This window comes from Neoarius graeffei, chromosome 25, assembly GCF_027579695.1.
Source record: "Neoarius graeffei isolate fNeoGra1 chromosome 25, fNeoGra1.pri, whole genome shotgun sequence".
Taxonomy (NCBI): Eukaryota; Metazoa; Chordata; class Actinopteri; order Siluriformes; family Ariidae; genus Neoarius; species Neoarius graeffei.
The window spans coordinates 47718245-47733852 of NC_083593.1; the positions used below are offsets into that span (position 1 = coordinate 47718245).

The 15608-nt window shown below is 42.2% G+C and overlaps 1 protein-coding gene across 3 annotated transcripts in view; it reads right to left on the minus strand.

The window, feature by feature from the left end:
* Positions 1–411: 411 nt before the first annotated feature.
* The window catches only part of ppp3ccb (protein phosphatase 3, catalytic subunit, gamma isozyme, b), a 150159-nt gene continuing 134962 nt past the window's right edge, over positions 412–15608 (minus strand). For 2 of the 3 annotated variants that reach the window (XM_060908278.1, XM_060908276.1), the window contains one exon: positions 412–3741. In XM_060908278.1, coding sequence (XP_060764261.1) covers positions 3593–3741 — 149 coding nt within the window. In that variant the 3' untranslated portion in view covers positions 412–3592. The remainder of the gene's footprint in view (positions 3742–15608) is intronic. The other variant, XM_060908277.1, reaches the window with a different exon arrangement.

Genomic DNA, 15608 nt, shown 5'->3' on the forward strand with positions numbered 1-15608 from the left:
GGCTCAGTGAAGCAGAGCTGGGAGATCGGGGATTTCAGATTTTGTTATAGTGGTTGAAACCTTGACTCACCATTATTAAGATCCGTCCTGAAGAATTTCAGCAACAGAAACATTCCATTTAGCTGAACTTAACCATCATGTGACCCAAATCACAGTGTATTGGTGGTGAAATGAATCTCATCAAATCAGCTGAAGTATCTTCGTCTGATATATACCGTATACTAGTTATTGAGATGTGCATCATATTGTCCAAAAGTGGGAGATTACTGCAAACAATAAGTTCTGGCAAAATCTCTTCAAAATGAATCAGTTCATAAAATTACTGTCCTTGAGAAAGCACAAGCATCTCTCTCTCTCTCGCTCACACACACGGCCATCACTTGGACACAAATAACGAAGCAGAGAAGCAGATTTCCTTTCCTCAACTTTTTATATATTTCTTTTTCGTTTCTTTTTGTTTTTTTCCTCTAATGGTGCGATACATCTACATAAATCAAGATTTGTTGAGGCCTTGCAATACAAGTACTTGACAAAAAAAAAAATCTTTTATCAGCTATTAAGAAATAAAAATCCTAATAGACATTAATTTTCTGTACATTCTGTAAGATATGTTTGGAATCCATAACAGAAGTCAGAAATGAAGCCCTCCTGAGGCGGAGCATCTCTCCATTCAACTCCTTAATAACGCAAAATGCAAAAAAGCCCTAAATACAGTCACACACACCACGCCACAGTTCCCCTTTACATCAGGCAAGGAGGGGAGGGAAATAAAACTACAGAAAAATAAACAGCAGCAAAAAAAAAAAAGCCTTTGGAGTCAGCGGACCCATTTTGTCGAGAACAGGGACAACACAATCAGCAAACGTATGGAGAAAAGGAAAAAGCGCAGAAAAAAAAAAATTGTTGATTTTCCACCCAAATGCCCGATTTTCTGATTTAACCTTTCAGTGCTTGTACTGCAGCACTTCCCACAATGCACTGCTCTGTAGCTCCTATAATAAATACACCTGATCTGTTTTTGGATGAGACCCTTCACTGACTTTTCAGGAAATAATAAAAGCTTATTCACCTTATAAACTTCATTAGCGCCGATTGCAAGCGCTGAGTGAATCTGTAATCTGGAGGACGTAATACGTTACAGCTTTGCTTTGGAATTTTCTTTGTCGTCTCCTCTGGCGGTTCAATTTTCCTCCAACCTCATTATCGTCAATATTCTCTCCCCCCCAAATATCTGGCCAAAATGCACAAAATCGGTCACGGACACAAATCCTAATGTAGGTATACGACATGGTGCCTCTCCACAGAATGGAAAAGCGATGCATTAAACCTATTAATGAGACAACAGTGAAGGAGTCGGTTTAAAAAAAAAAAGAAAAAAGAAAAAAAAAAAAGCAGTTGATTAGCACTTCAGTGAGGGAATTGGTCCCTGATGTCAAAGTTAACAAGCATGACTGCAGAGTGAACAGAAAGTGGGGGAGGAAAGAGAAGAGAAGCTCGTCCGAAAGTGTCACTGGAGTGAAACTGGCTTTGCATTAAATAATAATAATAATAATAACAACCACCACCACAGAACAGCAAATAGAACTATCTAGATTTAAAAAAAAAAAAATAAGATAGGCAGGGGGAGGGAAAGAAAGGCAGGAACAACATGGCATTATGGGAAATCTGTTGAAATGTAAGGCATGCATGCTAGATTTTTATTATTATTATTTTTTTTAATGAATGTTGATTTTTCCCTCCCTCTTTTATTCCAGAAGTCTTTTCCCCAAAAACGTCATACTTAATTCATTAAACTAAACACCTCAGCCTTGTGCAGTAGACATATGCTGATGTATCGGATATTTTATTCTATCCACATTTACTGGATATGAGCAATCGTGCGCTCTGATTGGCTACTCTACTACTAGGATATCAGCTCGCATAGCGTGAGTAGAGAAAAACAAAACGGCGGAGCGTGTTGCTGAACGAACAGAGGACGAAATAAAAACTCTTCCCGAAAACAAAACCCCAAAAAATACAAAAAACAACAAAACGTGGAGTAAAAGTATTTGATGGTAAGAACGCATCTTTTTTCAAGCATCATCATCGCATTTTTCACAAGTTGCTCCGGTCATTTCGCCAGTTTTACATTCTAAGCGATTTTATCAGACGTTTTGTATGAAGTTTTTAATTTATCAAATTTGCAAAAAAAAAAAAAAAAGCTCAGTTTCTCAAAATCCAGTGAATGTGGACAGAATAAAACAGCCATTCCGCTCAATCTCGGCGTACATGGATTACAGCCGACTTGGTGCTACGCGCCTCGTCGATTATCAGCTCATGGACGACTCGATTTCATAGAATAACTTAAATATTTGAAAAAATACGACGCTCAGGTATACACTTTACCTTTCGCTGTTGCTTTCTCTTTCACACCATTAATACAAATCTTTGGACTGTAATTACCTCATTAATGACGAAGAGCGAGACTACATGCGCCTTTCTACGTGCACAGTGAAGGTATAAAAGGTTTACACTTGACATTTCCACCTCAGCGACCACAGAGTACAGGGGCAGATCAGTACCTGTTTTTTTTTTTTTTCCAGAAAAAGTCATCTCATCACTCACCATCATCTCACCATGTAGGAAATTGTTTTTATTTAATTTTATTTTTGAGGACGACGACACATGGCGACACTCCAAATTTGTCCAAAATAAGGGATACATCACATCCTGTCTAACTAACATCGGCAAATATCTACTGAGCAGGCAAGAGCGGCATGTGACGGGAGAAACACGCACACACTCAATCCACCACTTTTGCATTTTGGTTTCCGTGACTGCGTTGCTTCATTTTGTCCACTGATTTCCAAACTGGGCTGTCAGATTTAAAGAATAACAACAAAAATAAAAAAATTGAAAAACATTCAAGTGTAGGAACACTTTAAAACACGCACACACACACACGAACACTTGAGTCAGCCATGCGCTCCATCATTGGCTTTTCTTTTTTTTTCTTTTAAACAGAAGCATTTCACTAAATGAAAGCTTTATTATTATTTTTATTTGTGTCCCCAACCCAAGACTTCGAAAGTTTATCTTGGGAACTCACAAATATCTGCACTAGATGAGTGCCGACTTGCCAAGCGCGTACACAATGTATATATTTCCGATTTAAAAAAAAAAAAAAAAAAAAAAAAAAAGGGAAAAAAATTCTAATCATGAATTAAAAATTACAAAATGGATTTCAGCTGTGATGACACCAATCCAAGGCTATTTATATATTTATACATACTGTGTTTTATACTCTGAATACTCATTGTAATTATTTATCTTAATTTTTTTCAACATTATATACTTAATTTCTTATATATCAATAAATAAATAAAAACAAATTTTTTTTTTTAAACGGTGTTGTGCCGTTTTGTCCAGGAGAAATTTGATAGAGATGAAGAGACGGGGGGAGGAAGTTTATTTTTTATTTTTATTTTTTTTTGACCTGGAGTGGGACTACGCCTGTGTGTTGGTTCTGTTCTCTCACAAAATGGTCCAGGAGTGAATTTAAGATGAGCGAGACAGAGAGAGAGAGAGAGAGAGAAACAGGGTGAGAGGGAGACTACGCCTGTGCGTTGGTGCCGTTCTTGTCGGCGTTGATGGAGTTGGCCGTCGAGTCCTTTCGCGGAGGCATTCTTTCGTTTATCCGATCCAAACCGCGCGCCTCCTCGAAACTCTGGATCTTGTGCTGAGGGTTGAAGCCTTGAATAGCTGGAAGAAACGGAGGGAAAGAGAACGAGAGGTCACAACGAGGCCTAGAAAAACTGCCACAGTGTGGAGCTATTCTCATTTCTCCTCATTTCTGTGCACGTAATTATACAGCCAGGGCTTTAAAAGATTAGGAGTATAGAGACACATCACTTACTTGATTAGTGGTGGCCGGGTTAGCGTGTTCGACATTAATGAGAAAGAAAAGGCAACTTATTATAAGCCACTTGACACACAACACACAGTGATGACACACACTCGAGTCCAGACGTCTGAGCACATCAGCAAGTGTTTTCATTTCAACCGTCATCAACAGCTCATCGTTTTGACGCTGTACGCTCATTTTTAAGTCGGAATTCTTCCTCAGATATTTAAGACGTATAGGCTCACCAAGCACCTGCTCGTGCGTAAAATCCTGCAGATGCAGGTCGAGTGTTTCAGTTCACGTTCACATCAAACTGGGAGGGGTCGAGGTTACAGGAGCTTAAATAACCACTCTGTACAACTGTGGTAACCAGAAAAGCAGCAAAACTCTGAGGCCTAAAACAGGAATCTGAGGCTGTAATGGGTACAGGATAGAGCCCTGCACTCCCGCGGGAGTCCCGCGGGACCCGCAAAGCAGTGCGGCGCGGGACAAATTTTGAAAGCTCATTGCGGGCAGGAGGGGGAGTGCACAATGCGGGAGCGGTGATGAGCTGCAGTCCCGCTAACTAAAAACGTGTTTAAAATAAAATTTATAAATTATTAATTTATGTCTATCATATATAAATTTGTGCTGGATATTTTATTTGGCATTAATAAAAACATTTTAAGATGCCTAAATTTGCGGATGTGGTCTAATCTCGCGTACGTTTCCGATTCCTTTCCGCTCTTCCATGTTTGAGATCTCCGATCATGGCAGAAGAGCAGAGCTCCTCTAGTGAAGCTCACAGTGCTTCAGAAGTAAGTGTTGCTTTAAAGAGGTACATTGCTTGAAACGCACCCCTGAACGTGAGCTGTAGATATTTATGTTCAAATTCACTCAAAGTAGGGGGCGGGGCACCATCACGCTGCGTCTTTAAATTATATTAATTTCTTATAGGCCTACTTGTATTTCCTAGAATGTAAATGTGAGGAGTGACATATAAGCTATGTGCAATGTACAATATTCTTAATATCCACTGTAGATTTTGGTAGGTGTGTTGGGTATCTCTGTAAAGCCTCAGCTGCGCATGCCGCCTGGCAACGCGCACCCTCGCTACGTGCGCTAGGTGAAGGATCGGTCAGTGGAGAGCTCAGCTAAGCTCAGCATGTTTAATTCTCCAAGCCAATGACAAGAACTTTCGTGAGAAACAACGCGAACGTCTGCATCATGCGGGATTTGCGGGCGGGAGCGGGACAAAATATGGCAGGCGTGGGACTGAAAATCATAATTCTTTGCGGGAGCGGGACTGAAAATTCTGTCCCGCGCAGACCTCTAGTACAGGATCACCAAAACCGAACGGCTGAATCTTGATTTCTGCTATGACGCATCGATGGGAGGGTCAGAATTTGGCATCAGCAGCACGATCCTGCCTTGTCAACAGTTCAGGCTGGTGGGGGTGGTGTGATGGTGTGGGGAATTCAACAATACAAAATAAGTGCATTAAAAATATTTTCTTTGCCAGTGCAAGGGAACATTAGTCTGGTTAACACCAGACCATATCACAAGTGAAATATGGTCTGGAATCCGCCTATTGAATTTCTCGTAGGGGAGGTGTGGTTTACGATTGTCAACGGCCGTTTATTGGACGTTGCGAATGTCTATCATTTGGCGTATACGTAGCCCATAGCCAATCATGGCAGTTGTACCCGGTGACGTAGTTAGAGCAACGAAGAGGCAACTCTTGATAGCATTTTCCTGCTCTGGACCAAGAAATCCTGAGATCTCCTGCCTCCTTTACCTGGTCTTCCACCAAGGCAGTCAGTGGCGAGACTACCGCAACGACCGGGGTTTGGCTAAACCCCATCTGCTGAGCCACTAAGGGGGGCTAGTTGGTAAATGAGACTTTTACCAAACCCTGTCGGGAGCAAGGCAAAGGCATCTGTCTTCGTGTCAACGAAAGACTGTAACGCCAAACGCTGTTCTTTTTTTTTTTTAAAACAAACTTTCGCTCTAAACTATTCAGAACAGTGTCTAAAGCTTGATCGAAAGTTTTGTTCGTATCACTCGCCACCATGCTAAATGTGATCCGTAAACAGTCCCAAATAAACTACAAGCTTCCGTTTGTCGAGTAGTACGCGTCACCGTCTTTCCACCCCTCCCCACTCTCTGATTGGCTCCCGAACTCAGGCGAGCCTTTAGACCATAGTTTCCATGCTGTCTTTTCAGATCGGAACGATTGTGCAAAGCAGCATGGGATTTCCCAGGCTAAGGGAACATGCTGCTTCTTTATATAATCTCCTCGGAATATTAACTTTTGAGAATATTTTCAAATTGAACACGTCTATACTAGCGTACAAAATTGTAAATGATAACTTGGTTTCTAAAACATTTAGAAATCTGCTCAGGAAGGCGAGTGAACAGCATTCTTAACACCATCAGATTATCAGCTAAGGAGAAAGCCACCTGCCAGTACAAATTATGGTAAATTTTCCTTTCGATTTTCCGGCTCCAAACTCGGGGAAGGAATTTTCGCAAGAATCAAAAACTTAGGATCACTTTCATTATTTAAAATCATATCTTATTTGAAAATTAACCATAAGCATCTCTTTCTCTATACTCTAAAACTCCATTTTGAGACGTTATAAGCTCAGTATTTGTGTGCTAGTGTAAGTATGCATAGAGTTGTGTGTAAATAAGTACAGTGTATTTAGACGCAATGTACATTTGTACAGTTCTCTTGTTCTAACAAGAAAAAAAAACCCTGCAATATGACATGGGTGGCTGTTGAGAAAGTTTATACTCTTTCAACAGCCACACACACTTACACCAATAACTGTAGTAACTATTGTTTGCAAATTCTTTTTTAATTATATATAAATGTACCAAGTCTTTTAGGCCAAGTTTACATTAGACCGTATCTGTCTCGTTTTCTTCGCGGATGCACTGTCCGTTTACATTAAACCGCCTGGAAACGCCGGGAAACGGGAATCCGCCAGGGTCCACGTATTCAATCCAGATCGTGTCTGGTCCGGTGCTGTGTAAACATTCAGAATACGCGGATACGCTGTGCTGAGCTCTAGCTGGCGTCGTCATTGGACAATGTCACTGTGACATCCACCTTCCTGATTCGCTGGCGTTGGTCATGTGACGCGACTGCTGAAAAACGGCGCGGACTTCCGCCTTGTATCACCTTTCATTAAAGAGTATAAAAGTATGAAAATACTGCAAATACTGATGCAAATACTGCCCATTGTGTAGTTATGATTGTCTTTAGGCTTGCCATCCTTCCACTTGCAAGTGGTAAGTGATATGCGCTGGGATCACACACACAGCGGCTCAGTCCCGAATCACTGCTCGTGCGCTTCACTCGCGCGCTCTGTGAGCTGCGCAGGGCCGGAGTGCGCACCCTCCAGAGGGCACTCGCTGTTCAGGGCGGAGTGATTTGGAGCGCAGGATGCCTGCGGAGCCGAGCGTATCCGTGTATTGGCGTTGCTGTGTGCACGCGAATCGTGTATTGGCGTTGCTGTGTGCGCGCAAATCGTTTTAAAAACGTTAATCTGATGATCTGCTGATACGGTCTAATGTAAACACCACTTTAGTTAATTTTCTATTATATATTGTGTGTGAATAAAAGATGATGGAATGTTTATTGAGTTCCAACACCGACTGAGCATCGTTTGAATGTAACTATCGGAGTACTGTTGCTGGACACCGTCTACTCGAGTACTAACGGCTACTTCCAGCATGATAAGGAGTCATGTGACGAAGTCATCTCAAACTGAGCACCTTTAGGATGGCACAGAGCGAGAGATACGCAGCATGAACGTCATGCCAGTTATCTGCATTTTTACACCTCCGACTTGGACGCTCATTGGACACGGTGTCTGTTCTCCATCCTCAATGTTTCGAGAGAGAATGACGACATGGTGGTTAAAGTGCATTCTAACGAGTTTGTCAGTGACTCAGTCACAGCTGTCTCAGAGTCAGGGTTCAGCAGCTGCTTTACAGACGGTAACCATAAAAATGGATTTTGTCATGCCAATAAAGCAGCCTGAACCAGACGGAGAGCAGGACACATGAGGAAATAAGACGCCATGGTGAACTCATGAGCACTTCAGTACTAAGTGTAGCTGAGCAGAACGTTGGATTGGCAATTGGTATCAAACGATGAAATAAAAACACTCAGTGGCGCGCTCGGACTTCGGGACCCGCCTCTAATCAGTTACACCACAACATGAGCAAATCTGTTTAACCACAAAGACAAAAACATCTCACAGGGGCTGACAATAGCAGGATGTTGAACACACACTCCGTATCAAAGCGCTTTACACACACACACACATAAAACACAGCGAGACGCTCACACGTTGACTGTTTATGTGAGCCATTGGTCATAAAGCTTGAGTACACCAGCGACAACAAGGACTTATTTTCCCCCAATAACACCACCACGGTGACACACACACACACAAAGCTGGAGTGGGAGCGAGGAGAGACAATGAAAGAACGAGAACATGAGAGACAGTCGTGAAAAAGTGAGACAGTCAGAGCAAGAGACAGACAGAAAAAGCAAGACAAAAACGACAAGACAGAAATATTGGGGGGGGGCAGGGCAGACAGACTGAATACAAGATGCAGAGAAGGAGAGTTAAGTGTCATGGACACAAGGACCGAGAGAGAGACAGACATAAGCATTAGACAGGACCGGGGAGTGAGACAGACAGTTAAAGGAAAACTGAAGTCGTTTTTAAACTTGCTTTATTTCTTAATTAACGTGTTATTCAATTACGTTTTCGGTTTTAGTAACCTTATATCGTGACTCGTATTGGCAACTAATTGCAATTAAATATTATACTTATCGGCCGATTCGGTTTTTAGCCATGTTGAATTTAGTTCGTTTGGTCCACGGCAGGCGTCGCTTATCCGCGCGATCTTCACGAGACTTCGAAGCGTCAGCCAGGTGTCAGTGCCGCCATTTTGAAAACTAGATATGTTACGTTCATTATGTCTTCTTATTAAATCAAATCATTAGTTTTCTTTTGCCTGACATGTTTTAAGGAGTCAATAGAAATTAGAAAGCGTAGCCCAAGAACGAGGCGGCACGGTGGTGTAGTAGTTAGCGCTGTCGCCTCACAGCAAAAAGGTCCGGGTTCGAGCCCCGTGGCCGGCGAGGGCCTTTCTGTGCGGAGTTTGCATGTTCTCCCCGTGGGTTTCCTCCGGGTGCTCCGGTTTCCCCCACAGTCCAAAGACATGCAGGTTAGGTTAACTGGTGACTCTAAATTGAGCGTAGGTGTGAATGTGAGTGTGAATGGTTGTCTGTGTCTATGTGTCAGCCCTGTGATGACCTGGTGACTTGTCCAGGGTGCACCCCGCCTTTCGCCCGTAGTCAGCTGGGATAGGCTCCAGCTTGCCTGCGACCCTGTAGAACAGGATAAAGCGGCTACAGATAATGAGATGAGATGAGCCCAAGAACGATAAACAGGGATGAGGGGACATTCATGCTCTCCCACACCTGGAGCGCCGCCCTGAGGGGGCAACACTGACAGCGGGAGGTGTGACCGACCTGTCAATATTGACAGGGAGGCCACACCTCCGTAACATCAGCTGATTATAAAGGCACGTCACACACCAACATCCGGGTGACCCTCTGATGAAGACGGAAGTTACACCGTCGAAACATGTCAGGTAAAGGAAAAAAAAACTTACATGTCTGAAACAAAACTAATGATTTCATTTTGAAAACTGTTTTCCAAACAAAATATTGCACAGAAATGAGTTTAAATGACGATTACTGCCTACTTTTTTCCAAACTTTCCTGACTGCTATCAAAACTTCTGGCTTGATTACGTCAGCATTCGAAAGAGTGCGCGTGCGTCTTTTGACAACGTTGGCAGGTGTCGGTCACTTTGATTTCCGCTATACGTTTTACTTCTGTCCTACGACGTCTCGCACAGGTCTCAACGAATCTCGTTTACGGCCGTCGCTTTGACATATGGACTGATACATCACAGAGCATATTTCAAACACTCATAACTTGCTATAGCAGCGACAAAATAGCGATCAAAAATGCATTCCGATATTTAATAAAATGAGAAATAGAATTTTGATAATTAAAAAAAAAAAAATTTGCCTTCAGTTCTCCTTTAAGATTCATAGAGACAGAGAGTCATGAGGACAGCAATAGTCAAAGACGGAGAAAGACCAAGAGAGTCATGAAACTGACGGACAGTCAGAAAAAGAGGGATAAAGAGAGATACAGACAGAGAACGTGCAAGACAGGAAGATTGAGACCGAGAGAGAGAGAGAGGTAAAAAGACAGTCCTGAAAACAGTGAGGACAAAAGACAGAGAGAAAGAATAAAAGTGAGAGACATGAATGATAAACGGAGGCTGATTAAGTGGATATAAAGCAACTAACATTAACAATAATAAAATAAACCGTGACGGAGTGGCCGAGTGGAAATAAAACGCAGATAAAATTTCTTGAGCTGACGTTCAGGAACCGTTTCACTATTTTACAGGCACACTCGCGTTTATCTTTTCGTGTTGGCAGGAAGTGGAGGTGATTAAAAACAGACTTCCCTTGCGCTCACTGTGGTCGACTAGCCCTCAGCTCCTGCATACAAACCTGCGTGCGTGCGCGTGCATGTGTACACCAAGTCTCCCTTCCACTTTGTGTTAATATCACACGATGATTTCGCAGGGAAGAATTCTCCGTGCCCGTTTATGCCCACCTCCTACAAGGCGAGCTGCTTTCATCCAACTCCAGCTGTGCTGACAGCTGGCTGACTTCACACACTTTGCCTGGTTAACTAATTAGCATATTGCCGGAGGGAAAGACGAGACGAGCCTGTGGAGCTTGCGTAAGCCTTTGCACAAAATAAGCCCCGCCCGTTTTGCACCGACAGGACAAACCGTGCTGAAGTTCAAGTGCACAGTGACGTCAGCCATCATGAAATCAATCACACTTCGAGCTCCTGCCACTTTAACGATGTGCTCGTTACCAATAATGCACTGAAAGTGTTCCTCACATGGGGTTAATGCTGAGAAATGGCTGCGGTTTAAGGTTTTATGTGCCTGGAAAGCCGCATTCGGGGTTGACTTCATCTGTTTTTATGAGCGATGGATGAACCAAAGCTGCTTTTCAGCCCGAGGAGGAGTTTTTGGTACTGAACACTGATCCAGAAACGAGTAACCTACTTTGTGTTAATCAATCAATCAGAGATAGCACAGAACGTTTTGTTTTTCACTTTTTAGGTTTCCCCGGGTTTACACAGCTGCCTTTTAAAAGGCCATGTGTGCCTGTTCATGACGTCGACCCTAATATATGAGATATGATTTTAGCCACGGTTGCCAAGCTGGAGACCAATTTTGGTGCGTTCAAAATTAAATGTGAACTCTTTTTGCGAGTACTCGCAAGAACAGCCTTGAGGAACAGCCAGTGAGATTCTGAAAGGAAATCAAATTCATTGGGTGCAATGCGCAGCAGATCCCTGAACCCGGTTTGTCATTTGTGTGCGCGTATGTGTGTTATGGCAAGGGCAAAAAGTAAGCGCTAATATTTCTATTTAAAAAAAAAGTCGTCTCAACCCAAGCGGTCATTAGGAACAGCAAAAGTAAAAAAAAAAAAAAAAAAATTCCTGGCATCCAAACCCCCCGATTTCTGCACTATACCTCCAGTTTTTGTTGCAGAACAGATGATCTACACTGCAAAAAATGATATTAAGAAAAAGCATCTTTAATATGGGTGAATTTATCTAATATTACTTATTAGAAGATTATTAGAACTCAAGTACAAGATTTAGCTTACTACTAGACGCTTTTACTCATTTCAAGCTTTAAATTGTTTTATTCTATTGTCAGATAATTTGCTTCTTTCGAGGATTAAATGATTAAAATTAGCAAAATTATCTGCCAACAGAATACAACCATTTAAAGCTTGAAATGAGTAAAAGCGTCTAAGGGCGTATTCACACCTACGTTGTTTGGTCCGGACCAAACGACCCAAATTTCCCTTGGTCCGGACCTTTTGGGTTGGTCTGAATACAAACCACCGAACTCTGGTCCGGACCAAACAAGCGGACCGAGACCGAGCTGCAAGGTCGGACTCGGTCCGGACCAAAGGAACTCTGGTGCGGACCTTTTGGAGGTGTGAAAGCAGACCGGACCTAATCTGACAGTTTTGCTTTTTTGTACCTCGGGAGCTTCCGTCGTTTGTCGAGCATTATGGGAAACAGAGTCTTGACACTCCACCGCAAAGTGCAAACACTGTTTCGGTTGTCAAGGGTCGTTCAGTCACCAGTGGTAGGCGAGTACAAAAAATGAGTAGGGGGCAAACGTGGGCCGAGGAAGAAACGCGCACCCTTGTGGATATATGGGCAGATGTCCACATATCGGAGCTTTAGGAGAGAACACACAAAAATGCCGACGTGTTTGCTGTATTCAGTGAGAAAATGAAGAAGGGGTTCACGCGCTCCCCAGAACAATGTCGGCTAAAAGTGAAGAAACTCCGTCAGACCTACATTAAAATCAGGGACGTTCTTTCAAAAAGTGGCGGTACTAGCGACGCAAAAAAGAAATTCATCTATTACGATGGATAAGGCGAATATCCCGACACATACCTCCTCCGTCTTGCGTGAAGAGCCAGAACTGTCACAACATGATGTGCGCTCATCAGCGCTATCCTCCGTAGCCGCCTTGCCCTTTGAAGTCGTCGTTGATAAATTACTTGTACAACAGCATAGTAATCGCACAATTGTGAAAACAGTAAAAACTGGAAAAAACATATAGCTTTGATGACATTAAAAAGAATAACAGCACGGAAAGCCTCCATGACTACTTTTGAACTTAACGCTTTGTGCGCGTGTCGTCTCTGACCAATAGCTGAACGACCTCAGGGCGCGTGGCTTTGTTGACAGATTTTGGTCCGCTTACTAAAATGTACAGTGTGAAAGCGAACCGCACCAAAATGAAAAAAAAAAACAAAAAAAACATTTGGTTCGGACCAAAGCAAGTGAACTATCGAACTATCCTGGTCTGAATACACCCTTATACTTGAGTTCTAATAATCTAATAATCAATATTAGGTACATTCACCCATATTAAAGATACTTTTTCTTAACAAGATATCATTTTTTGCAGCGTATGCTGCTTTCACATTTATTTTTTGGAAGAAATCAGTAGTTAGGGACCAGTCATACCCGTTTGTGATTAATTTCCACCACGTGTGGGGTTTTTTTTGTGTGCTGGTGGTGCCCATGACCTCATTTTCAGAGTGCTTCTCTCAAGCGCTTATTGTTCCTAAGCTACAAAAAACATCCAGCACTTCCGTATTCCTTTACTGTGAACATCAAGTCTATTTATTGACGAATTTAGCTAAAACGATGGAAAGAAATCGTGTGAGGTCCGTGTACTTTTTCGTTCATTCATTATTCTATTTTGGAATGAAAGATGAAATTTAAAAAGGGTGCAGCTTGGTGTTTTATTTAAAACGATACAAGCAGAAATGGCTCTATTTTGTTTTCGAAATGTATTGCCATCATCAAATAGTAGTATTAGAAAAGTGGACAACATTTCGGATCGTTTTCTTTTGTAATATTCATTTATTCCTTTACTGAATTTCATTTGACTGATCCTCTATTTCTCGTAAGGTTGTGAGCGTCACAAAACCTCCGTACACTCATAACAGAACAGCCATGTCCTGCGCCAATGTCTTTGAGGTGCTGTGAAATATCTGCATGCGTAGCATGCCTTCGCAACATTTCGCAAATCAAGTCGGAATATGCCTCCAAAGACGCCACGTCATGCGGATGAGAATAAACAAACCCTAACGCTCCCAACCCGCCCACAAGCTTAGGCTTCCAGGTCACCCAAAACCTAAGTTCTAAATAAACTAAAACGCAATTCAGAACGGCATTTTTCAAAATTGCTTTTTCCCCTTTTTCTGCTGTTCAATGACTCATTTTCAATAACTAAAAATGCATCAAAACATGCCTCTGGATTCCATTTCACAAGTCGTACACAAGTGTAAAAATTCATAAACGAGTCCTTTTTCATTTCTCATGTGACTTCCAAAATAGAATAATGAACGAACGAAAAAGTACACGGACCGTGTGGCAGGTCCATGTACATTTTGTCCTTTCGGAAACCGAAATGGAAAAAAAAAAAAAAGCAAAAACAAATAATGGTGTTTTGATTTTCGTTTCTAAATCCAAAATGAATAATGGGAAAACAAGGCCATTTTCGCATTTTTGTTTCTGAAAGCAAACTAGAACGAACAAAACGTACACGGATCGTGGCGACATCCTTGCACGCTCTTCATTTCAAATACTGACCCTCAGTGATGGGAATAACGGCGTTAGAAATAAATGGTGTTACTAACGGCGTTACTTTTTTTAGTAACGAGTAATCTAACTAATTACTTTTTACATCGTTATAACGCCGTTCCCGTTACTTACAATAAAATGCTCTGCGTTACTTTATTAAAGCTGTTTTCATCTGGCACGCTGCTCATTCAGCCTTTCTTTACTCTGCTTTAGTGTGGGGCGGGGAGACGCGAGACAACGGCATAGTCAGCCGATCAGAGTAGCTTTGGACAACATACGTAGGTAGGCTCCGCCTACTGCACTACTGCGCGCTCTTTCAATCAGAAGACACAGCGATGGCGAGCGGTCAGTCCAACACTGCGCTTTCACACTGGAAATACAGCATTACTTTTCATTACTTGAAATAAAAGGCAAAAATGTCTACGTGCAATGCACATTATGTCGAGGAACAAAGCGTTTGTCCTCGTCAGTGGCCAGTAATTAGTAACAATTTTAATAACTACAAAAATATATTACATTTGATAGATGTCTTATCTCACATTGTCCCACAAAAATATTAATGTAGTGTAGATAACGTTACTAACTGGTTCTGTTAAGTGTCCATTTCAGTCATTAAACACATTTAACATTTACTTTTATTATGATTACACTAATTGAAATTTTTTTTTTTTTTGGGGGGGGGGGGGGGGGGAGAGACAAAATGTAACGGAATAATTACTTTCCCTGGTAATTAGTTACTTTTATGACAAAGTAACTCCGTTACTAACTCAGTTACTTTTTGGGAAAAGTAACTAGTAACTATAACTAATTACTTTTTGAAAGTAACGTACCCAACACTGCTGACCCTACAACGTTAGAACGTAAAAAAAAAATAACCAGGTTGTCGGTTACCGCCAGGATCGGTTTCTCCTCCGGTATTACTAACCGTGCTGATATCCCAAATCTTGATTTTGATTGGTCAGCGAGATACAGTAGTAGACGTTTTCACACCGAAAACTTCATAGGATTTATCGAGAAAATAGACGCCGCGAGTGCAACATGCACGTTTGATAGACAAATGCCCTAAAGCTTGTGTATTATTCGCTCCTCATCACATACTGTTCACACCGCTACGCCCACTGATCAACAGGTGATAAAAACAAGGCAGTGATTGAGCTTTTGAAAGTTGTGTGGCCTTAAGGCCAATTTATTCTGACAACCCAGTCCTCGCAGATGGCGTCTGCGAAGCCCCACCCCCTTCGCAGACGCTCTGTGCGCACCTCCCAAAAATTGTGACCACCGCAGACAGCCTCGCAGACAGCGTCGCAGACAAGAGGGCTCTGATTGATCCACTCTACATCCGCTGTACACGCACTTCCGCTTCCCTGCTTTCCCGGTTTGGTTTGTTTTCACGACCGCCATTTTTTAAAAACACGAGCGAAG